This window comes from Bubalus bubalis, chromosome 20 (assembly GCF_019923935.1).
Source record: "Bubalus bubalis isolate 160015118507 breed Murrah chromosome 20, NDDB_SH_1, whole genome shotgun sequence".
Classification (NCBI taxonomy): domain Eukaryota; kingdom Metazoa; phylum Chordata; class Mammalia; order Artiodactyla; family Bovidae; genus Bubalus; species Bubalus bubalis.
This window is the reverse complement of record NC_059176.1, coordinates 11356212-11381254: the sequence shown is the minus strand read 5'-3', so window position 1 is coordinate 11381254 and position 25043 is coordinate 11356212. Positions and strand designations below refer to the sequence as shown.

Genomic DNA, 25043 nt, shown 5'->3' with positions numbered 1-25043 from the left:
GCTGCAGTCACCATCTGCAGTGATACTTTAAATGTGTTTAAACATATTTTTTTCTTTGTCCACATGTGTACCCTTTCCAGTGCTCTTCATTCTTTTGTGTCCGTCCTACTTTCCATCTAGAAGCATCTTATTTCTCTGTAAAGAACTACTTAAATTTTTTTAGTAAAGGTGGTAAGCTTCCTCAGCTCTTATTTCTCTGAAAAATCCCTTTATTTTGTCTTCAATTTTGAAGGATTTTTTTGTTTTTTGTTTTTGCTTTCTGAATGATATGACATTCAGCACCCCCCAACCCCCAGCACTTTAAATACATCTTTCTGTTGTGTTTTGACTTGGATGATTCCTTCTTTTTTAAAGTTTTTACTTAGAAATAATTTCAAACTGACAAAAGTTTACAAAAATAGTAATGTTTCCATAGACCTTTCACGGTGCTTCCACATATCACATACCCGTAGGACAAAGATCAAAACCAGAAAATTGCATCAGAACAGTATTATATTGATATTACTCAATGTATCGGTTGTCCCCCTCTTTCCCTTCAACCACACTTGTCACCAGTAGCAATGACAGTGATTTATTACAAGAGGGGAACCTGGGGAGGATTAGGGGGAGCCCTCCCACCCCTTTCTGTGGGGTCTGGGTGCCCGAGTCAGACGCAGCTTGGCTCCTGGGAGTGCACCCTTAGGTCGGATTCACAACCTTGCCCAGGAAGAGGCTGCTCCACGTGAAGTCGTCGAAGATCATAATGATGAAGGGCTGGTTGAAGCGGAGGGTGAGCGGCCCGGGCGCTGCGCTCAGGCTGACCCGGGTCGGGGCAGCAGCCTCCAAGCCCTTCTCATCGACCTGCAGCGCTGCCTTATGGACCACCTGGTGGGAACAGACCCGCGTGGAGGATGAGCACCTGCTGCGTGGGCGGAGCTTTCCGAGCTCCATCGCTTCAGCTCCTCCCACCCTCAGTTTTCTGGACTGCGAAGCTGAGGCTCAGAGAAGGGCACTTACTGATTCCTCATTTATGTGGCAGCCCAGGACTAGCGCCGGAATCTGTCCACCTCCGGGACCCAGGTCACACCTAGGCTGCCTCCCTAGAAAACCGGCAGGTGGAGCCCACCAACAGAGATAAAAGGACTGGGGGCTGAAACTGGAGTTCAGCATCCATATTGGGCGTCCCTTACTGGGTCCTGGGCTGGTGGACGGAGACCTCGTTCCCTCTTCACTTTGCCAGTAAATACAAGGGTTTGATTTATGCAAAAGGCTTGTCCCCACTCTGTAGGGGAAAGGGTCATCTGTGACTTCTCAAACATCCCTAGTTATAATCAAAATTAGAAGATATTCTCAAGCCAGTAAAACTCTTGAGTGGCTTGTATTAAAAGCCTTGGACAGATCAGAACTGGCTGATTAAATAACACTACCTATGGGATAGGATGGCTTCCCTGGTGGCTCAGTGGTAAAGAATCTGCCTGCCAATGCAGGAGATGCAGGTTTGATCCCTGGGTGGCGAAGAGCCCCTGGAGAAGAAAATGGCAACCCACTCCAGTATTCTTACCTGGAGAATCCCGTGGGCAGAGGAGCCGAGCGGGCTCCATGGGGCTGCAAGGGGTCAGACATAGCTTAGCAAGTAAACAACAGCAACGAAGGGACAGGACTCTCCTGGATGGAGCAGCTGGGAATCAGAGGCTCGGTGCACTCTGTAACGAGCCCCACATGGCTAGGGAGAAGCTGAGCTGGGCTAGGAACCCCTGCAGTGTGTCCTGGGAATGTGAGGTTTTGAGTCATATGTTATTCTATTTACTGCCTCTGTGACCTTCACTCTCCCAGAGATTCCTCCTCTGAGAAACTGGGGTTGCAGCCACCTTATAAGGAGGTAGCAGTTTGACTGAGTCCTTCACACACAGGCACTGTTGAGCACACACCGTGTGCCAGGCATCACAGTGGTCAGGATCTGTGTGCGTGAGGGCGGGGGCTACTCTCACTCTCCTGTCCCCTCTCTCTTTTTTTTTTTGTCATCCATAGGACGGTAAGATCCTGTGAGGGCAGGGCCTTGTCTGAGGCATCCCTAGTATCTAGCCCAGGTGGGGGCACATGGAACATGTTCATTAATATTTTCTGAGTGACAGAACCTAAAGCTGAAGGGTGGAGATTCAGTGTGATCTCATGTAGACCCTTCCTTTTGCTAGTAGTCCTGCCGTGATGACTTTGTCTTCCGCAGAGCCCCCTCTGTGTGGCCTGGCAGAACAGGTGGACGCTGAACTGTGCTACTGCTTTGTCCCCAGCTTCCTGTATGACCTGAGGGAGGTCACGTTCTTGCTGAGTCTCTGTTTAGCCTGTTGTAAACTGGAGGCCTGGAGAAGACCTCTCAGCCTGGGCTCTAGTGACCTGTTCATGGATGGGCTCTGTGTTGCTTATTATTGTTTGTACTGTAAATTTTGGTAGCAGGGGAAGGAGGGGCTGTAAAGACACCTACCTTTGACACCTTCGGCAGGGCCTCTTGGGTGATGCCAGAGAAATGTGTCCGGTTGCTGAGCAAGTCTGCAATGCCCATGTCCCCCATGATGCCCCCAAGGTCGTAGGCTCCAGAGATGGAGATCTTTGGGATGTACAGGTCCACCTGGCTGCTCGGGTAAGCAGATGGGGTTAGACTTTCCTGGGCTGGGCCTGGTCAGCCAGACTCCTGTTTCCCCTGGGATGACCTGCCTCCCTGCTGGACCTGCTCTTTGGGGACAGGGGAGGGGACAGGACAGGAGGCAGCATCTGCCACTCCCTGCAACACACAAGCAGTTTCTACTTTGGGCCTCTGAATTGCAAAGTCCTTTCTTCTCAGCTCTTTCTTGGAGCTGATTCCACTCAATCCAGCTAAACTACTGGACCCTGAAGGAAAGAATCCCTAAAGAAGTCCTTGTGGACAAGAGAAATAAAAGCAAAAATAAAAAATAGGATCAAATAAAACAGAAGTTTTTGCACAGCAATGGAAACCATAAACAAAATGAAAAGACAACCTATGGGGTGGGAGCCAATATTTGCAAATCATGCTACCAACAAGGGCTTAATTTCCAAAATATACAAACAACTCATACAACTCAATATCAAAAAACCAAATAACTCAATCAACAAAATGGGCAGAAGACCTATATAGACATTTTCCCAAAAAAGACATACAGATGGCTAACAGGCACATGAAAAGATGCTCAACATTGCTAATTATTAGAGATATGCAAATCAAAATCACACTGAGACATCACCACACACTAGTCAGAATGGCCATCATTTAAAAAGTCTATAAATAATAAGTTTATAAATGCTAGAGAGGGCATGGAGAAAAGGAAACCTTCCTACAGTGTTGGTGGGAATATAAATTGGTCCAGCCACTATGGAAAACAGTATGGAATTTCCTTAAAAAACTAAAAATTTATCATATGATCCAGCAATCCCACCCCTGGGCATATATCCAGAGAAAACTCTTAATTTGAAAGGATAGCTGTACCTCTATGTTCATTGCAGCACTCTTTACAGAAGACAACACACCCTAAGTGTCCTTCAACAGATGAATGGATAAAGATGTGGTGTATATATACAATGGAATATTAGTCAGCCATGAAAAAGAAAGAATTAATGCCATTTTCAGCAACATGGATGGACCTAGAGAATATCATACTAAGTGAAATAAGTCATATAGAAAAAGGCAAATACTATATGATATAATTTATATGTGGAATCTAAAAAATAATACAAATGAATTTATTTATAAGGCAGAAAGAGTCTCACAGACCTAGAAAACAAACACTGTTAACAAAAGGGAAGGGGTGGGAGGGATAAATTAGGAGTATGGGATTAACAGATAGACACTGCCATATATAAATTAGATGAACAACAAGGATTTACTGTATAGCACAGGAACTGTATTCATTATCTTATAATAACCTATAATGGAAAATAACAATAAAAGGATATATATAACTGAATCCCTTTGCTATACACCTGAAACTAACACAATACTGTGTATCAACTGTACTTTAATTAAAAAAAAAAAAAAAGTCCTGTGGAACCTCAAGCATCCCCTGGGAGAAACGGAGGCGTGGAGGGAACAGGCAGCAGGGAGCAGCGGTCCTGGCCCCAGCCGTGCTGCTAATGCTGTGTGGCTTTAGCCAAGTCCCATCCTTCTCTGTGCTTGTCCTCATCTACACCACATAGGGGAGAGAGGATGCCTGAAACCCTGAAGTCAGTCACAAGGCACGTGCTGTCCATTGTGGGAGGGAAGGCCGGAGAGCTGCTCTGCACTGAGCATAAGCCACCCTGGGGAGGCCTGGAGGCTGCCAACCTGGGGAACTGAGGCGGAATCCAAGGCCAACGAGATGTGGGACTTATCTAGATGAGCAATAGCCACAGAAGGTAAGGGAGGCAGACCCATACTGGGCAGCTCCTGGCTCACCTTCCTGACCTCCTTTACCTCGCTTAAGCTGCGCAACCTTACAAAGTAGAGTCAACATCTTCAATTTCCAGAATGAGAGACTGAATCTCAAAGAGAGGCTGAGGAATTTCTCCAAAGTCACACCCCTGGGAAGCAGCAGGACTATGATTCTTCAGGACTTGTTGCGTTGGAGCCCCATCGCCCTACCCCGAGAGCTGTCCCCATGACCTGCCGGCAGCAGGAAGGTGACAGCTGATCTAGGGGACCTGGGGGAAGGCTCTCACGAGAGCACCTTGTGAGTAGGGCCCAGGGGCTTCCAGCAGGAGGTGGGGTATCAGCTGGGCTCTGAAGGATGCTGAGCTCAGATCCATTGGAGAGCATGGTGGGGAAGGGGCAGTGATGCTGGGAGTGGTGAGAAGTGAGAAGTGACTGCATGAGTGTGAAGGTGAGGAGCTGTGGGTGACATCATTGGGATAAAGTAGATGCCCAATCACATATGATGTCTAAAGGTGCAAAGTTTTATCTTGAATGTTTATTTTTCAAAAATCGAGAAGAAAATGGCACATGTTACTGGTGAATGTTGTTTTAAATATTTTAGTTTAGAGATTATTTTTGGAGTAAAGAGAAAGGATATCCTTTGTCTCATTTTCAATACATCAGGGTTTAGAATTTGAATCAGAGCATTATCACCACCTGGTGGGGCTGTACCTGAATTACAGAGTCCCTTCAAGGGGTGAGGGTGAGGTAGGGATGGGATGGTTGACCAGAAAAACTGGCAAATGGGTCCCTACTATTGACCAAACATATGGGGCTTCCCCAATGGCTCAAGCAGTAAAGAATCCACCTGTAATGCAGAAGACATGGGTTTGATCCTTGTGTTGGGACGATCCCCTGGAGGAGGAAATGGCAAGCCACTCCAGTATTCTTGGCTGGAAAATCCCATGGACAGAGGAACCTGGCATTCAGGGGGTTGCAAAGAGTCAGACGACTGAGCACATGATGGATGGATGGACGGATGGACCAAACACGGGCTCACATGCACACACCCTGGAGGGAGGGATGGTTGGTCCAAGGACACTAAGAATGCCTTCCATGGCCCCCATGTGGCTCTGGGGATCTCTGTGGAACACAGAGCTGACCACAGCTCTCTTCCCTGAAGGAGAATGCCCTAGGACTTCCTGTCCACTCTGGAACTGGATTAACCTCTCCAGAAGCACCAGCACTCAGCAGCTCTCCAAGAGGATCATTTATAATAAAAAGAACCCCAAACCATGGAACACAAAGCCTATGTCCATAACAAAGTACAAGAGCTTTTTTCTAGATTTTTCAGCCTGCAAAATTCTTGGATTACCAAGTTCATCTGAGAGGGATTTGTCTTATCCTCTGCTGCTGATGGTGCTCGGGTCCTGGCCTCCCTGACTTGGCTGGTGCTGTTACCTCTTCCACCCGCGATCCTGGGGTGCTTCGTGCTGACTGAACTTTTACTCAGGCTTAAGGCTCAGTTCAAAGTGAAAGCCTTCCACTCTGCAGCCCCTTCCCCAGTTTCCTGGGGCAGAGCCCAGTTTCCCGGGGCAGAGTCCAGTTTCCCACCCTCCCCCAAGTTTTATACATTATGCCTCTCCTTCCCTCTCTTGCTCTGACAGAGCTTACGTCACTGTACCACTAATAATTCCACTAGAATCTTCTTTCTTCTCTAGAGTACATCCCTTCTGCAGTTGCTTCCACATATGGATACTGAATGAATGGATGGATGGATGAATGATATGGTGCCTGCCCCATGAGCCTTCTTGAGAGACTCTAGATCCAAGGGCAGCCTCCTTCTCCTACAGCCCCTCTTCCCCTTGAGTCTGCATCCTCTCCCCCACCAGTTCTCATGTTGATGGGCTCATGCATAGACAAAACTCCCATCTCCCAAGAGTGAAGACCGTCTTCTTGAGAACATCTGCTCCCTCCTCCAAGGTGAGGATCAGGGCTGGACACAAGCTTGACTATAATTTTGATTTCCCTCTAGCTCAGGGGCTCCTGGGAAAAATGAGTTTATTATGTACTTATGTCCTTACTTTCTTACTTATTTACTGATTGGTTGATTGATGGAAGAAGCGTTAGATCCCTCAAGTGATTTAACCATTCATAGGCTTTGTGTGTTTCCCTGATAGCTCAGTTGGTAAAGAATCCACCTGCAATGCAGGAGACCCTGGTTCGATTCCTGGGTCGGGAAGATCTGCTGAAGAAGGGATAGCTACCCACTCCAGTATTCTTGGGCTTCCCTTGTGGCTCAGCTGGTAAAGAATCCACTTGCAATGTGGGAGGCCTGGGTTCAATCCCTGGTTGGGAAGATCCCCTGGAGAAGAGAAAGGCTGCCCACTGCAGTATTCTGGCCTGGAGAATTCCATGGACAGTCCATGGGGTCGCAAAGAACTGGACACAACTGAGGGACTTTCACTTTCAGGCTTTGCTTTGTTTCCAGGGTGGGTACCATGGTCAGTAGTTTCATTATGTATTTTTATGGTCTCTCAGGAATCTTTAGCAGTGCTTGGTGGCAGGTAAGCAAGGTAACAGAATGGATCAGTGTGGGTTTGTGAAGTCAGTTTAAGAAAAAGATGAAAGATGTGATAATAAAGGGGGTAGCTATCAACTTCCTGATTAAGAAGGACCTCCCTTTGTGGAATGCCCCAGAGCATCCCTGTGTCAATCAACAGGTGGATAAACAAGTGTGACTTCTAGGTCAGAGAACCCAGCACACAGGGAAACAATAAGCCCTGGAGGGCAAGTGTAGGGGTAGAAGGATAGCTAGATGGGTCCCTTTTCTACTTGCCCCACTTTCTGGGAACTGCAGAAACTCAGTTGGCTAAGGGCTTACCTCATGGTTAGGGACTTGGACCACCTCTGAATGGTGTCCCGGCTCAGTGCGGTGATGACCGACTCCATCTTCCCCTTGACTGGGAGCACGAAGAAGACAGTCTCATTGCCTGTATAGTCCAGCTGTACCAGCTGGCAGGGGAGCACCGAGTCATTCAGGTACTTGATGGTGTTCGACTGAAACATCATGGGCACCTGCACCGTGGTCGCCTCGTTCACATAGAAGTTTTCTTCTCTGGTGTTTTCCAGGTCGAAGGAGTGTGCCCACATGCCTGGGGAGAGGAGGGACGGGGAGGGGAGAAAACAGGCCCGTGAGAGCAGGAGGAAAGCACAGCTTGGGTGGCATCAGAGCACCAGGGATGACCACCAAACAAATTACGCAGTGGCCTCCTCCACCTGGAAGTCCTCAACAGAGCTGCTGGAATTTTGTGCTAGGATGTGAAATTCCCAGAGGTGTAAAGCCTGATCCATCCTCCTTTGGGATACACTGAGGATTAGTATGTTTTCTGAGACTGACTTCTAAAAATGGAAGGAGAGAGAAAACAGAGGATGCCAGTCCTGGGATTTGGGAGTGGGATTCAGTACACTAGACTTTGGATCGAGTGGATCTTGGCTTGGAGGGCTCTGGAAGTAGTGCTGGGGGAACTGATCAACCATTCCATCCTCACCCCCTGATGTCCTGGCCACAGAAGCACAGCAGGCAGCCCGGTCACCCAGTCAGTTGTACCCACTTTCCTGCAGGCCCCTCCTCCCCTCCTGAGTGGCCCCAAGGGCCACAGCACATTTCCTAGAGACAGGATCAGGGTGAGATGAGTCCTTCAAGGTCTCAGACTCCCATCCCCACCTGGACTCATATTCCCTTCACCACATTCCACAACAGCATCATGCAATCTGTTTGTTCCTCTTGTGATGGGAAACTCACTACTGTAATTGATGGGACTTTCCACTACTGGTTAATACTGGTGGGAAGGAAGTTGCTCCTTGTGAAACTCACTCAGTCATGTCCGACTCTTTGCAACCCCATGGACTGTAGCCCACCAGGCTCTTCTGTCTATGGAATTCCCCAGGCAAGCGTACTGGAGTGGATAACTGTTCCCTTCTCCAGGGGAATCTTCCCAACCCAGGGACTGAACCCAGATCTCCTGAATTGAAGGTGGATTCTTTACATCTGAGCCACCGGAGTTGCTCCTTAGATGAAGCCAAAGCCTGCCTGATGGTAATGCCTGCCTGCTGAGCCTGTTCAGCCCTTGAGTTTATTCCAAGCAACTCCAAGTCCTCTTGGAGATGACAGGTTTTTGGATATTTAGATATGGGTTGAGTCTCACCAGGGCCTCCTTGGCTCTAGACTATCTCCCCAGGTCGAGATGAATGAGGACCCTGACTCCAGAAAACCCTAAGTGTTCTGGCTGCCCTTGACCTCCAACCCAGAAACCCTTGTGAGGTCACTGTTTTCCAACTGAGGCTGCCTGAAGGTGGCCAGAGCATAGCTCCAAGCAGACATTCTCCATCGTCCACCTGTGGGATCTCTGGACCATGAGGCCAAAATTCTTGGTTCTGAGGCAGCCTCAGCATCCTGGAAGGGCTTCTAAGGGAGATGACAGGCAACAGCCAGAGGATGCAGGGTAAGGAGCAATGGATGCAGATCCTGGAGACTCAGGGACTGCGCCTGGTCCATCTCCATGACTGAGGCTGTCTCACAGCACGTGAGATAGTTTATGGGCTTTCAGGCCATCCTCTGGGCTTACTTGGTGACTCAGTGGTAAAGAATCTGCCTGCCAATGCAGGGGACATGGGTTTGATCCCTGGGTCCAGCAGATCCCCTGGAGAAAGAAATGGCAACCCACTCCAGTATTCTTGCCTGAGAAATCCCATGGACAGAGCAGCCTGGTGGGCTACAGTCCATGGGGTTGCAAGAGTCAGACATGACTTAGTGACTGAACTAAAACAAAGGAAGTCTGGACTCCTCAGAACTAAAGCGGTGTGTGTTTTGTGGCCAATGGCTCCAACTCACAGCCAAAAAATTGTGGATGAAATATTTTTTAGTGCTAGGTTTTCCATACTTAAAAGTTTGCTGTGTGCTTTTTACTGAGTATTTCTTTTCTAGAAGCAAGTGTATCGTATATCCAGCTTGGTAGTAAACCAAATTTAGAATGCCATCTAACTTCTACTTTAAGGGATTTTTCTTCTTGAAAATTCCTAGGAATTTATGAAGGGAAATTGGAGACAGCAAGGATGAATCCCTGGAATATCTTTTAACAATGTTTCTAATGTTCTCTGAAAAAGAGCTGTTAAGACAATTCACTAAGTAAGGAACACGCCAGGGACACTGTCCATGTCCTAAATTTAGTGATGAAAGCTGCACCATTCTTCATTTGTATTATTATTCTGGCTTGCTGGAAACATTTCAAAGTATCTCTCAGCTTAAACAGGGCCTTGTTAATTAGCTTTGCTTTATCATAGAACATCTGTGTATAATCAAGCAACCCACGCTCCTGTCAATGTCTGCTCTTCTTTCAGATGTTCAAACTCTTTCTGATTTTATTACCAGGAAATATTATTTCCTATCAACTCAGTCCCATTGTGGTCATGAGAATGCTTAGAAATTGTGAGACAAAAGCCCTGTGTCAAATAATACCCTGTCAGCCCCTGTCCTGCCAGCTGTCTCTCACTCTCCCTTAGGCTCAAGAAGGTCCTCCCTCTACCAGTGTTGCAGAACTTCTATGCAACCACTGCTGAGTTCCTTTCATGTGCCAAGCACTATGAAAAGGCACTTGGGTGCCCAAGGAGCTGAGGATGCCATGCACAAGAGTGCATAGTCTAGTGGGAGACATGGCCTGGAGAATTCACGGGAGCATCCAGGAACATTTCCAGGCAAACATTCCTAGATTCCTTGGTCCTCCCATGGGCAAGTGTAAAGAATATTGTCTTTTGATTGGGATCACAAAAGATCCTGAATAGCCAAAACCATATTGAGAAAGAAGAGAAAGCTGGAAGCATCACACCTCCTGATTTCAAACCATATTATAAAGCTATAGTAATCAGAACTATATGGTACAGGCATAAAAACAGACACATCGACCAATGGAATGGAACTGAAAGCCTAAAATACCCCTCACATATATAGTCAGCTAATATATGACAAGGGAACCAAGAATACTCAAGGGGAAAAAATAATCTCTTCAATAAATGGAGCTGAGAAAAGGATATTCATGTACAAAAGAATGAAATTGAACACCTATCTTACATCATTCACAAAAACTAACTTGAAATGTGTTAAAGACTTAAACAGAAGACCTTAAACCATAAAACTCCTAGAAGAAAATTTAGGGGAAAAGAAGCTTTTTGACATTAATCTTAGCTATGATTTTTTTTGGGGGGGGGCGGGGTAAGATAGCAAAAGTATAGCAACAGAGGGAAAAATAAACCAATGGGATCACATCAAACCAAAAAGCTTCTACATAGGATATAGTCAACAAATAAAAAAGGCAACCTACGGAATGGAATTAAATATTTGCAAAACATGTATTAGATAAGGGGAGTAATATCCAAAAAAATGTAAGAAATTCATGCAACTCAATAGCAAAAGAGGCCTCAAACAATCAAATTTAAAACTAAGCAGAGGACTTGATTGGATATTTTTTTCCCAAAGAAGATAAAATATAAATGGCCAATAAGTATAAGGAAATGTGCTTAATACCACTAATTACCAGGGAAATGCAAATCAAAATCACAATGAGATATTGCATCACACCTGTCAGGATGACTATTATTAAAAAGAAAACAAGTGCTGGTGAGGATATGGGTAAAAGGATGTGGGGAACCCTCGTGCCTTATTGGTGGGAATGTAAATTGGTGCAGCCCTTATGGAAAACATTATGGAGGTTCCTCAAAAAATTAAAACTAGAACTACCACATGATCCAGCAACTCCATTTCTAGGAATTATCAGAAGGAAATGAACCCACTATATTGAAGAGATACCTGAACTCCCATGTTCACTGAAGCATTATTCACAATAGCCAAGATATGGAAACAATTTAAATATCCATTGATGAATGAATAAAGAAAAGTGAATTTATATTCACACACACACACACACACTGACTGGAATATTATTCAGCCCTTAAAAGAAGGAAATGTTGCCATTTGCGACAGCATGGATGAATCTTGAAGGCATTATGCTCAGTGAAATAAATCAGATAGAGAAAGACAAATACTACGCTGTCACTTATATGTGGAATCTAAAAACATAGAACTTACAGAAACAGGGAATAGAATGATGGGAGAAATGGGTGAAGGTGGTCACAGGTACAAACTTCCAGTTACAAAATGAGTAAGTTTCAGGAATCTAAGGTACAGCTTGGTGACTACAGTTAATAACACTTTTGGGGCTTCCCTGGTGGCTCAGTTGGTAAAGAATCTGCCTGCAATGTGGGAGACCCAGGTTCGATCCCTGGGTCGGGAAGATTCCCTGGAGAAGGGAATGGCAACCCACTCCAGTATTCTTGCCTGTAGAATCCCATGGGCAGAGGTGTTCGACAGGCTACAGTCCACGGGATTGCAAAGAGTCATACATGACTAGTGACTAGCACACTAACACCAACATAAACTTAAAAGTTGCTAAGAGAGCAGATGTTAAAATCCTCAAAACACACACACAAGTAACGAGCCTAACATTTGTGCTGTTTAAGCTACCAAAGTTTAGTATACTCCCAAGCTGCCTGTTCATAAAAATGATTGGGGGAGGGGGCCTTGTTAAAAATACAAATTCTAGAACATTCTTGCTGCAGTTTTGCTCCAGTAGATCTGGCATGGACACCAGGATCTGTCATTTTAACAGGTCTCCATGGTGATTTTTATGGACAGGCACTTTGGAAAATTTTGCTCCAAGTTGGTGAGGAGGGGCTGTGGTTTGACTGAGAGGGATCTTGGTCAGAGCTGGCTTGGGAAGTGTTTAATAGGCTGTCTGGAAGTTCCTGAGAGTGTGGGCTGTCTGTCTGGTTCTAGACTGTATTTTCAGCCCCTGACCAAGTGCTTGACTCTCAGTCAGAACTTGGCTAATATCTGTAGACCATGAGGCACTCAGAGGGTTCATGGTTACATGTGGGCCTTAAACCAACCTGCAAGAGCATGGGCAAACTGTTCTTCTGAGTGTCATTTTGATCCTTGGTGAGGGTGATGTAATTCACTTTTCTAATAGGATCATGGTGAAGATGGAGACTCTTCAGACATGTATGTGCTTTGTAAGATCAAAGACTTTGCCTAAGAGTACACTCTGGGCTTTGATGGCTTTAACTGAATGGGATGGGTGAGGGGTACCTTTAAAAAAGATGTAGTTGACCAGGATGAGTGTGGCCGAGCTATCTGACTCTGAGAACAAGTCCACAATGTTCCCTTGCGTCTTATTCTTGATATACTCGTTGATTTGTCTGCTGGCTCCTGCCCAGTCCTGAAAATCTGTGGTCAAGGCCTCCAGCTCGTAGTAGTGCTTGGTGTCTGCTGAGAATGACTCCAGAAGCTCCAGGCTGTGGTCAAGGAACAAGGCATTGCCCATGGTCATGTCCAAGGTGGTGTTTGACTCCCTGAGGAGGTGGTGGAGATGCCGGAAGGCCCGGTGGATCTCAGCTTCGGACATCTCAGTAAGGTTGAAGCCCAGGCCTTGGAGAAGCTGCTCCCGTGTGTAGCCTCTGGCGCCCAGGGACAGCATAGCTAAGGCCGTGGAGATGCTCACAGGGGAGATGAAGACATTCTTGCCGGGAGCTGAGGCCACTAAGTGCTTATACAGGGTAAAGGCAAAGTCAACATTGTTTGGAGCCAAGTCCCGGTGAGGGTTCCTTGTGCTCATGTCAGTGTCAGAGCCCTTAGCCTGGACGGTCCAGAGCCCACTGGTAGACAGCCAGAGGAGACAGGTGTACAGGGTGGGTAGCATTGTCCAGGATGGCCAGGTCCTGCAAAATCAGAGATGCTCATTAGATGATGTGGGTCCTCTGAGGCAGTGGGGCATGGCAAGTGGTAGGCAGAAGCCCTAGCAAAGACCCCACTCAAGCTCCAATTTCTTCTTCTACATTGGCTGTGTGACCTGGGGCAAGTCAGAACTCTGGGCCTTGATTTCCTCACCTGAAAGTATGAATTGCACCTGCTGTGATTTTCAAATACCAAACAATGTGCCCAAAATATTGCTTCACCAACAACAAAGTATAAAGGATTATTTTGATTTTAGGTAGGCAGAATAGACAGAGAAGGCAATGGCACCCCACTCCAGTACTCTTGCCTGGAAACTCCCATGGACGGAGGAGCCTGGTAGGCTGCGGTCCGTGGGGTCGCTAAGAGTCGGACACGACTGAGCGACTTCACTTTCACTTTTCACTTTCATGCATTGAAGAAGGAAATGGCAACCCGCTCCAGTGTTCTTGCCTGGAGAATCCCAGGGACGGTGGAGCCTGATGGGCTGCCGTCTATAGGGTCGCACAGAGTCAGACACGACTGAAGCAACACAGCAGTGGCAGCAGGCAGAATAGATGCTCAGAAAGGTTAAATACCCACTCAACTAATACATTCAAAGTTCTGAAAGAAAAAAAACTATCAGCCAAGAATACTCTATCAGTCAAAACTGTCCTTCAAAAGTGAGGAAGAAACTAAGACATTTCCAGATAAACAAAAGCTGAGGGAGCTTACCACTAGACCTCTCCTATGAGAAATGCTAGAGGGTGTACTTCTGGTTAAAATGAAAGAACACCAGAAAGTAAATAGGTTCTGTAAGAAGAAGTAAAGATCTCTGCAAAAGGTAAATATATGAGTAAGTATAAAAACTAGCATAATTTTGACTTGTAATTCCACTTGTTTATGTTTTCTATACGATTTAAAAGAGTGACACACAAAATGTAATTATTCACGTATCATCTTGGACACACAATGAATAAAGATGTAATTTGTGACTTATATGACTGAAAAGATACGGGAATGGAACTATATAAGAGCAATTTTGTATGTTATTGAAGATGATCTGGCATAAAGTCAAATGAGAGTGTTATAACTTTACCATATTAAATGCAATTTCCATTAAAACCTGAAAAGATATAGTTATAGAGTGTGCACAGAGAGGGGCTTTCCTGCTAGCTCAGCTGGTAAAGAATATGCCTGCAATGCAGAAGACCCCAGTTTGATTCCTGGGTCAGGAAGACCTGCTGGAGAAGGGATACGCTACCCATTTGAGTATTCTTGGGCTTCCCTGGTAGCTCAGATGGTAAAGAATCTGTCTGCAATGTGGGAGACCTGGGTTCAATCTCTGGGTTGGGAAGATCCCCTGAAGGAGGGCATGACAACTCACACCAGTATTCTTGCCTGAAGGATCCCATGGACAGAGGAACCTGGCAGGCTACACAGTCCATAGGGTCGCAAGGAGTTGGACATGACTGAGCACCACACAGCACATGCACCGAGGGAAGTGGAAGGTAATTAAACTCCTTCCTTTGTATTAAGGAATATAAATCTTCCTATGTAATCCAAAAAATCAACTAAACACACAAAAATATATTAGTAATACAGGAAATAAAGGACAAAAAACTATAAGGCATATAGAAAACAAATAGGAAAATGACCAAGTATTTCCTCCATATGAGTAATTAATGTAAATGGATACAATTCTCCAGTCAAAAGACAGAGATCGACAGAATGGATTTTAAAAAAAGAAACAAATATATGCTCACTACAAAAGATTCACTTTAGATCCAAAGGTACATATATGAAAATGAAAAGAATGGAAAAAGATAATCCATGTAAATAGGAACCAAAAGAGAGTACAGCTAGCAGAAGAAAGGAAACAGTAAAAATTAGAGCACAGATAAATAAATAGAAGTTAGAGAAAATCAATGAAGCCAAAATATGATATTGTATAGTATTATAACCATATATTAGTATATAATTATAATAAAATCTAATCTTCAAAAAGATTAACAAAATTCATAAGCCTTTAGCTAGACTAATCAACAAAGAGAGAGAAGTCTCAGGTTACCAAAAGCAGAAATGAAAGTAGGGGCATTATTACTTATCAGTTCAGTTCAGTTCAGTTGCTCAGTCATGTCCGACTGTTTGCGACCCCAAGGACTGCAGCACGCCAGGCTTCCCTGTCCATCACCAACTCCTGGAGTTTATTCAAACTCATGTCTATTGAGTCAGTGATGCCATCCAACCATCTCATCTTCTGTCCCTTTCTCCTCCTGCCTTCAATCTTTCCCAGCATCAGGGTCTTTTTCAAATGAGTCAGATCTTCACATCAGGTGGCCAAAGTGTTGGAGTTTCAGCTTCAGCATCAGATCTTCCAGTGAAAATTCAGGATTGATTTCCTTTAGGATGGACTGGTTGGATCTCCTTGCTGTCCAAGGGACTCTGTAACCCCACAGTTCAAAAGCAGCAATTCATCAGTGCTCAGCTTTCTTTATAGTCCAACTCTGAAATCCATACATGACTACTGGAAAAAACATAGCTTTGACTAGATGGACCTTTGTTGGCTAAGTAATGTCTCTGCTTTTTAATATGCTGTCTAGGTTGGTCATAACTTTTCTTCCAAGGAGCAAGCGTCTTTTAATTTCATGGCTGCAGTCACCATCGGCAGTAATGTTGGAGCCAAAAAAACCTAAAGTCTGTCACTCTTTCCACTGTTTCCCCATCTATTTGACATGAAGTAATGGGACCAGATGCCATGATCTTAGTCTTCTGAATGTTGAGTTTTAAGCCAACTTTTTCACTCTCCTCTTTCACTGTCATCAAGAGGCTCTTTAGTTCTTCTTCACTTTCTACCATAAGTGTGGTGTCATCTACGTATCTGTGGTTTTTGATATTTCTCTTGGCAATCTTGATTCCAGCTTGTGCTTCATCCAGCCTGGCATTTCTCATGACGTACTCTGCATATAAGTTAAATAAGCAGGGTGACACTTTACAGCCTTGGCATACCCCTTTCCCAGTTTGGAAGCAGTCTGTTGCTCCATGTCCAGTTCTAACTGTTTCTTCTTGATCTGCATACAGATTTCTCAGAAGGCAGGTCAGGAGGTCTGGTATTCCCATCTCTTGAAGAATTTTCCACAGTTTATTGTGATGCACATAGTCAAAGGCTTTGGCATAGTCAATAAAGCAGAAATAGATATTTTTCTGGTACTCTCTTGCTCTTTTGATGATCCAATGGATGTTGGCAATTTGATCTCTGGTTCCTCTGCCTTTTCTAAATCCAGCCTGAACATCTGGAAGTTCATGGTTCACATACTGTTGAAGCCTGGCTTGGAAAATGTTGAGCATTACTTTGCTATCATGTGAGATGAGTGCAATGTGCAGTAGTTTGAGCATTCTTTGGCATTGCCTTTCTTCGGGATTGGAATGAAAACTGACTTTTTCCAGTCCTGTGGCCATTGCTGAGTTTTCCAAATTTGCTGGCATATTGAGTGCACCACTTTTACAGCATCATCTTTTATGATTTGAAATAACTCAACTGGAATTCCATCACCTCCACTAGCTTTGTTCGTAGTGATGCTTCCTAAGGCTTCACATTGACTTCGCATTCCAGGATGTCTGGCTCTAAGTGAGTGATCATACCATTGTAGTTATCTGGGTCATGAAGACTTTTTTGGTATAGTTCTGTGTATTCTTGCCACCTCTTCTTAATATCTTCTGTCCGTACCATTTCTGTCTTTTATTGTGCCCATCTTTGCATGAAATGTTCCCTTGGTATCTCTGATTTTCTTGAAGAGATCTCCAGTCTTTCCCATTCTATTGTTTTCCTCTATTCTTTGCATTGATCCCTGAGGAAGGCTTTCTTACCTCTCCTTGCTATTCTTTGGAACTCTGCATCCAGATGAGTATATCTTTCCTTTTCTCCTTTGTCTTTCACTTCTCTTCTTTTCACAGCTATTTGTAAGGCCTCCTCAGACAACCATTTTGCCTTTTTTGCATTTCTTTTTCTTGGGAATGGTCTTGATCACTGACTCCTGTACAATATCACGAACCTCCATCCATAGTTCTTCAGGCACTCTGTCTATCAGATCTAACCCCTTGAAGCTATTTGTCATTTTCACTGTATAATAATACCTTTATTGACTATGCTAAAGCCTTTGGCTGTGTGAATCAGAACAAACTGTGGAAAATTCTTCACGAGATGGGAATACCAGACCACCTGAACTGCCTCCTGAGAAATCTGTATGTAGGTTAAGAAGCAACAGTTAGAACTGGACATGGAGCAACAGACTGGTTTCAAATTGGGAAGGGAGTATGTCAAGGCTGTATATTGTCATCCTGCTTATTTAACTTATATGCAGAGTACATCATGAGAAGTGCTGGACCAGATGAAGCACAAGATGGAATCAAGATTGCCAGGAGAAATATAAAAAACCACAGATATGTAGATGACACCAAATTTATGGCAGAAAGCGGAGAAGAACTAAAGATCCTTTTGATGAAAGTGAAAGAGGAGAGTGAAAAAGTTGGCTTAAAACTCAACATTCAGAAGACTAAGATCATGGCATCTGGTCCCATCACTTCATGGCAAATAGAAGAGGAAAGAGTGGAAAGAATGACAGACTTTAGTTTTTTGGGCTCCAACATTACTGCCGATGGTGACTGCAGCCATGAAATTAAAAGATGTTTGCTCCTTGGGAGAAAAGTTATGACCAACCTAGACAGCATATTAAAAAGCAGAGCTATTACTTTTCCAACAAAGATCTGTCTAGTCAAAGGTATGGTTTTTCCAGTAGTCATGTATGGATGTGAGACTTGGACTATAAAGAAAGCTGAGCACTGAAAAATTGATGCTTTTAAACTATGGAGTTGGAGAAGACTCTTGAGAGTTCCTTGGACAGCAAGGCGATCTAACCAGTCCATCCTAAAGGAAATCAGTCCTGAATATTCATTGGAAGAACTGATGCTGAAGCTGAAACTCCAATATTTTGGCCATCTGATTTGAAAAACTGACTCATTTGAAAAAGACCCTGATGCTGGGAAAGATTGAAGGCTGGCAGAGAAGGGGATGACAGAGGATGAGATGGTTGGATGGCTCAATAGACATGAGTTTGAGTAAGCTCTGGGAGTTGGTGATGGACACAGAGGCATGGTGTGCTGCAGTCCATGGGGTTGCAAAGAGTTGGACATGACTGAGCGACTGAACTGAACTGAACTGAACTGATACCTAAATGGTCTAGTGGTTTTCCCTAGTTTCTTGAATTTAAGTCTGGATTTGGCAATAAGGAGTTCCTGATCTGAACCACAGTCATCTCCTGGTCTTGTATTTGCTCACTGTATAGAGCTTCTCCATCTTTGGCTGCAAAAAATACAATCAATCTGATTTCTGTATTGACCATCTGGTGATGTCCATGTGTAGAGTCTTCTCTTGTGTTGTTGGAAAAGGGTGTTTGCTATGACCAGTGCATTCTATTGGCAAAACTCTTTATTAGACTTTGCCCTGCTTCATTCTCTATTCCAAGGTCAAATGTGCCTGTTACTCCAGGTATCTTTTGACTTCCTAATTTTGCATTCCAGTTCCCTATAATGAAAAAGATATCTTTTTTGGTGTTAGGTCTAGAAGGTTTTGTAGGTCTTCATAGAACTATTCAACTTCAGCTTCTTCAGCATTACTGGTTGGGGCATAGACTTGGATTACTGTGATATTGAATGGTTTGCCTTGGAAACGAACCAAGATCATTGTCATTTTTGAGATTGCATCCAAGTACTGCATTTCAGACTTGTTTGTTGACTATGATGGCTACTCCATTTCTTCTAAGGTTTTCTTGCCCATAATAGTAGATATAATGGTCATCTGAGTTAAATTCACCCATTCCAGTCAATTTTAGTTTACTGATTCCTAAAATGTTGATATTCACTCTTGCCATCTCCTGTTTGACCATTTCCAATTTGCCTTGACTCATGGACCTAACATTCCAGGTTCCTATGCAGTATTGCTCTTTACAACATCAGACTTTACTCCCATAACCCATCACACCCACAACTGAATGTTGTTTTTACTTTGACTCCATTGCTTCATTTTTTCTGGAGTTATTTCTCCACTGATCTCCAGTAGCATATTGGGCACCTACTGACCTGGGGTGTTCATCTTTCAGTGTCTTATCTTTTTGCCTTTTCATACTGTTCATGGGGTTCTCAAAGCAAGAATACTGATGTGGTTTGCCATTCTCTTCTCCAGTGGACCACGTTTTGTCAGAACTCTTCACCATGACCTATCTGTCTTGGGTGGCCCTACATGGCGTGGCTCATAGTTTCATTGAGTTAGACAAGGCTGTGGTCCATGTGAGCAGATTGGTTAGTTTTCTGTGATTCTGTTTTTCATTCTGTCTGCCCTCTGATGGAGAAGGATAAGAAGCTTATGGAAGCTTCCTGATGGGAGAGACTGACTGGAGGGGAAACTGGGTCTTGTTCTGATGGGTGGGGCCATGCTCAATAAATCTTTAATCCAATTTTCTGTTGATGGGTGGGGCTACGTTCCCTCCCTGTTATTTGACCTGAGGCCAAACTATGGTGGGGGTAATGAAGATAATGGAGACCTCCTTCAAAAGGTCCCATGCAGGCACTGCTTCATTCATAGGTAGTGCCCCCTACCCTGCAGCAGGCCACTGAGACCCACGCCTCCACCAGAGACTCCTGGACACTCACAGGCAAGTCTGGGCTAGTCTCTTGTGGGGTCACTGCTCCTTTCTCCTGCGTCCTGGTGTGCACAAGGTTTTGTTTGTCCCCTCCAAGAGTGTGTTTCCCCAGTCCTATGTAAGTTTTGGCAGCTTTATGGTGGGGTTAATGGTGACCTCCTCCAAGAGGGTTTATGCCATACCCAGGTCTACTGCACCCAGAGCCCCTGTCCCTGCAGCAGTCCACTGCTTACCCATCCTCCATAGGAGACACTCAGACACTCACCACAGGTCCTGGTGAGCACATGGTTTGTTACTACCTATAGCACAGAAATTTTTTAAAAATTATGAGAATACTATGAAAAAATTGGAAGTTATACACCAAAAAATTGGATAACCTAGATGAAATGTAAAATTTATAGAAACACAAAACATACCACAATTAAACCACAAAGAGACAGAAAATCTGAATAGACCTTTAAGTAGTCAGGAAATTGAATCAGTAATTGAAAACCTCCCAACAAAGAAAAACCCGGATTATACAGCTTCAGTTTTGAATTCTACCAAACACTTAAAGAAGAATTGGCACAAATTCTCCTCAAACTTTTCCAAAATAACCGAAGAGGAGGGAATATTTCCTAACTCATTCATTGCCCTGATACCAAAGGCAGACAAAGACACGATAAGAAAAGGAAACTACAGACAATTGTTTATGAACATTGATGCAAAAACCCTCAATAAAATGTTAACAAACAGCATTCAGCAGTGTAGTAGAAGGATTTTACACTATGTCAAATTGGCATTAATTCCTGGAATGCAAGATCAGAATGGCCATCATCAAGAAATCTACAAACAATAAATGTTGGCGAGGGTGTGGAGAAAAGGGAACCCTCCTACAGTGTTGGTGGGAATGTAAATTGGTCCAGACTCTATGGAGAACAGTATGGAGATTCCTTAAAAAACTAAAAATAGAGCTCCCATATGATGCAGAAATCCCATTCCTGACCATATATCCAGAGAAAACCATAATTCAAAAAGATGCATACCCCAACATTCACTGCAGTGCTATTTACAGTTATCAGGACATGTCCTTTGACAGAGGAATGGATAAAGATGTGTACATATGTACAATGGGATATCACTCAGCCATAAAACGACTGAAATAAGGCCATTTGCTTCAACATGGATGGACCAACAGACTGCCATATTGAGTGAAGTAAATCAGACACAGACAAATATCATATGGTATTCCTTATATATGGAATCTAAAAAAAAAGTTACAAATGAGCTTACATAGGGTCACAGATACAGAAAACACACTTATGGTTACCCAGGGAAAAGGGAGGGAGAAGGGATACATGGGGAGATTGGGATTAATATACATATACTACTATTATAAAATAACTAAGAAGAGCCTATTGTATAGCACAGGAAACTCGACTCAATACTTCACAGTGAACTACATGGGAAAAGAAGCTAAAAAAAGAGTGAATACTTGTGTATATATAACTGATTCACTTTGCTGTACAGCAGAAATCAACACACCATTGTAAATCAACTATACTCCACTAAAAATTTAAAATAAATAAAAAGTAAAGGGTATAATAACGATGAACAGCCAGATAAAGAGAGTAAGGCAAGGTCTAGAGGGGTCCTAAGCACAGGGGCTCTTGTCCCTGTGGCTTGTATGTACACCTCTCGCCATTTACATCCAAAAGCTCTCTGAACCCCACACCTTTGGCATGCTTATGGAGGCTTCATCACGTAGGTGGAATTGATCATGAACGTAATCTCTAACCCCTCGCCCTTTCCTGCAGGATGGGGCTGAAAGTTCCAAGTTCCAGTCATGACTTGGTCTTTCAGGTGACCCGCCCCCATCCTGAGGCCATCCAGGAGGTCACCCATCCAGGAGGTCACCCATCCAGGAGGTCACCCAGCATCTCCTCATTAGAGCAAAGGACACTGCTGCCACCCAGGAAATGCCAAGGGATTTTGGAGCTCTGCCTCAGGAAGCAGGGTCAAAGACCAAATACTCGAGCAGAAGATGCTTCTCGCGTTCTTATCACTTGGGGAATTACAAGGGTTTTAGGAACTCGGTGCTAGGAACCAGGGGGCAGAGATCAGTATGTCTCCTGCATTGCAGGCAGATTCTTTACTGACTGAGCCACATGAGAGCCCTACAACAGTCAAGTTCATAGAAACCCAAGGTAGGTTAGTAGTTAACAGCACTGGGGGTGGGGAGGGGGGAAATGGAGAGTTAGGATTCAATGGGTAGAGTTTCAGTTTGTGATGATGAAAAAGTCCTGCAAATGGATGGTGGTGATGGTTACAGAACAATGTGAATGTACCTGATACCAGAGAACTGCACACTTAAACCTGGTTGAAAGGCTCAGTCTTTATATATCTTATCACAATAAAAAATTAATGATAAGCCATTAAAAAGGTTTGATAAAATGATTCCAAAAAATACAGCCAAGGTCAGAATCAGTAAGCAGACACCCTGTCTGAAAGGCCAGTGGTCCCAAGCCCTGTGCTTTATGGAACGCCCCCATATTCCTATGAAGGAAGGATGCTTATAGGAGAAGCAGGTCCCCCTGCACCACCCCACCTGCAGGACTAGCTATGCTGGGATGGGGCTGGGAACCCACAGTGAAACCAGTCCCCCAGGAGAATGCATGCACACTGAAGGTGGGAGTCACTAATCTGCTCTGGAACACACCCTGATGCCCTTTCCTGGCCCACTGCAAACCCAGAACTTCATGAGAACCTCTCTTTGAGCCCCTCTCAACCCCCCTGCCTGCCTCCCTCCACGTGGTGTAAATACAATTCCTGTTCCTGGCTTCTTGGCTTTGATAAGCGCCTTGCCCCCTCCCTGCCCAGTTGCCTGGCTTACAGACAATCTCCATTTTCCCAGGTTTCATGGCAGACCAAGTCAGATGGAGTCAGCACTATCTTATGACCCAGGTGACCTGGGTGCACTGTTTAAACTCTGCCCGTTTCCTTGATATAAAATAGAGTTGCTAACAACACCTACCCCTGGCCTGGCCCATTTGACCGTCCACCTTTCTGGGGTCTGTCTTCTTCTCCAGTTCTAGGACAGAGCCCAGAGTTGGGACTTGGCATCCCTCCCAGTTGCCCCTCCTCCCCGACCTGATCTCCATGCCTCCTGCTCACCTCCTGCCAACCTTTCTTTCCTCTGCAGCCAGGGCATGTTTCCAGAATCAAGCAGATGGGCCAGCCTCCTGCAGAAAAGCTGTCAGGGACTCCCATTGCTCCCAGGCAGGGATGATCCTCACTCACATTGCCCAGAGAGTTCTGCCTCACCCCCCAACCCCAAATCTGGCCTGTTGAAATCTCAGTCATAGCAACACTGTGTCTCTTGGGGTGTCCTCCAAGCACGTATCAGACTTTCATCCCTCTGCCTGGGTCAGGCCAGGGAGGTCATTCCATTCGCCAATGTTTGCAAAGCCTGGCTCTGGCCTGAGAACTGGAGACAAAGATGGGCCAGTTCCAGTCCTGCCCCATGTGGCTCCAGTCTCTGCACTCTGTTGGCCTGTCCCCTCCCTGTCATGCCTGGATCACTTCCTTACCTCCTCCAGGAAGCCCTCCTCTATGCTTCTCTCTGTCACTGCCCCTGTCAGACTGTAGTGAGATCTTTGCTTCAGTCCTGGCCATCTCCATGCTCATCTTTGGCCCCTTCTTGGGCAAGGACCTGATGCAGTTCACAGCCTGGAATGGGATGGGCTTGCCCCCAGTAGAAATTCTTCTCTCTTCCCTTCTCTTCCTGCTGTCTCTGTCCTCATGCCTCATACCCTCCTGTGCTAATCCCCTCCTGTACTAATCCTCCAAGATGGGGATTAAAACTCTACCCACCTCACAAGACTGTTGTGAATATCAGCCACAGCTGTTAACAGTGCTTTCTTTAATGACCTCACTTCCTGGGTCATCCTGGGTCCATTGTACAGATGAGAAAACTGAGGCCCAGGGAGTGAGAGCTGAAATCCCAAGCCCAGCCATCTGACTACATAGCTTGTTCTGCCTTTCTTTAGAGTGAAAACCCAGCAACGTAAACATGCAGAATATCAATATCATCCATGGATTTCATTTCATGTATGTCTTCCTTGTCCCTCATTTTTGAAGTCACACATGCAGTACACACCCACTGTGTTCTCTATTTTTCTAGATGCTCTGTACAAGTCAGGCACAGTCCCAGGCCCTGTGCATTTAAACCTCGGACTGTGTACTGAAATGCTGGTAGTTCCGTTCTGTCTGCAGGATCCTTGCCCCAGGTCACCCAGGGAGGAGGTGTGTGCAGCTTTGTAGGGTACAGTCTGTGCTGGGTCACCTGGGCACTGCCCTCCCCTGCCTGTGTCCCCCGGCAGGGGCACTCTATTGTGCCGATCCATCCCAGCTCTCAGACTCCGTCTCAGAGGCTGTTAATGGCTGTCTGGCTGGCCTTAGGGGCATTGTGTGATAGCTGGGAATGGCTCTTAGTGCCGAGTCAACTCCTGCAAGACAGGAGCCCAGGAAAAATCAAAACCCCTGTGGGTGGCCCACAGACTCTGGAAAACCGTCTCTAGGGTTGTCTCCTGTCACTGCTGGTTGCCCTAAGGCTCCATGCCCCATTTAAAAAAAAAAAATTCAAGTGAGCAAGACGCAGTCATGGCTTGGTTCTGGAGGCCGGGCAGCTGTTACTCACGGTCAGCAGTGGGCTCAGGCTGCAACTGCTGGCTTGGTCCTGCTGTCCTGGATCATGTCAGGTGTACAGTAAGCCAGCGGGGCTGCTGCTGCTAAATCCTGTTGGTCAGCTTCCCAGCTGGTTAATGGTTAGAGGGGGGCCAGTGGCCTTCACCATTTGGTGGTCCCCTCCCCCAAGTCATTAACCAATGGAAGCCTTTTCCAGGAAATTTAAGTAAACACAGCAATGCTGCAAATTAACTTTCTTCTGCATTCAATTCCCTGAGGTTTGATTTTTTAATAGCAAAATGTGGCTGGAGTTACGTCAGGGTTTGTGGTTGCCTGGGTGGCAGTGGGTGCAGAAGCCACAGGTGTCCTTAATTAGCATGATGGTGCTCACGCCCGTGAAGAACCAGGCGCTGAGCTTGGTCTGGGAACGAGTCCAGCCCAGAAGGTCCTACCTTCAAGGGGGGCAATAGTGTGAGGGGAAGATAGA

At 45.2% G+C, this 25043-nt stretch overlaps 1 protein-coding gene across 2 annotated transcripts; it reads right to left on the bottom strand.

The window, feature by feature from the left end:
• Positions 1–474: 474 nt before the first annotated feature.
• SERPINA6 (serpin family A member 6) lies at positions 475–24677 on the bottom strand. 2 transcript variants are annotated; one of them, XM_006049531.3, is made up of 5 exons: positions 24570–24677; positions 12576–13204; positions 7260–7530; positions 2459–2606; positions 475–864 (listed from the first exon to the last, which is right to left on the bottom strand). In XM_006049531.3, exons 2-5 carry the CDS (start codon positions 13183–13185, stop codon positions 679–681), a joined length of 1215 nt encoding a protein of 404 aa, XP_006049593.1. In that variant the 5' UTR covers positions 13186–13204; positions 24570–24677; the 3' UTR covers positions 475–678. The 2 variants fall into 2 exon arrangements, with proteins under 2 accessions (XP_006049593.1, XP_025127041.1); XM_025271256.2 differs by lacking the exon at positions 24570–24677 and adding an exon at positions 23045–23188.
• Positions 24678–25043: the final 366 nt, after the last annotated feature.

Excerpts from the sequence above, each read along its gene's own strand:
- SERPINA6 (XM_006049531.3), bottom strand. The coding sequence starts at position 13,185 with ATGCTACCCACCCTGTACACCTGTCTCCTCTGGCTGTCTACCAGTGGG. Across the intron at positions 2,607-7,259 it reads TCCAAGTCCCTAACCATGAG|CCAGGTGGACCTGTACATCC; the intron begins GTAAGCCCTTAG and ends TTACCCGAGCAG. Across the intron at positions 865-2,458 it reads CCCTGCCGAAGGTGTCAAAG|GTGGTCCATAAGGCAGCGCT; the intron begins GTAGGTGTCTTT and ends TGTTCCCACCAG.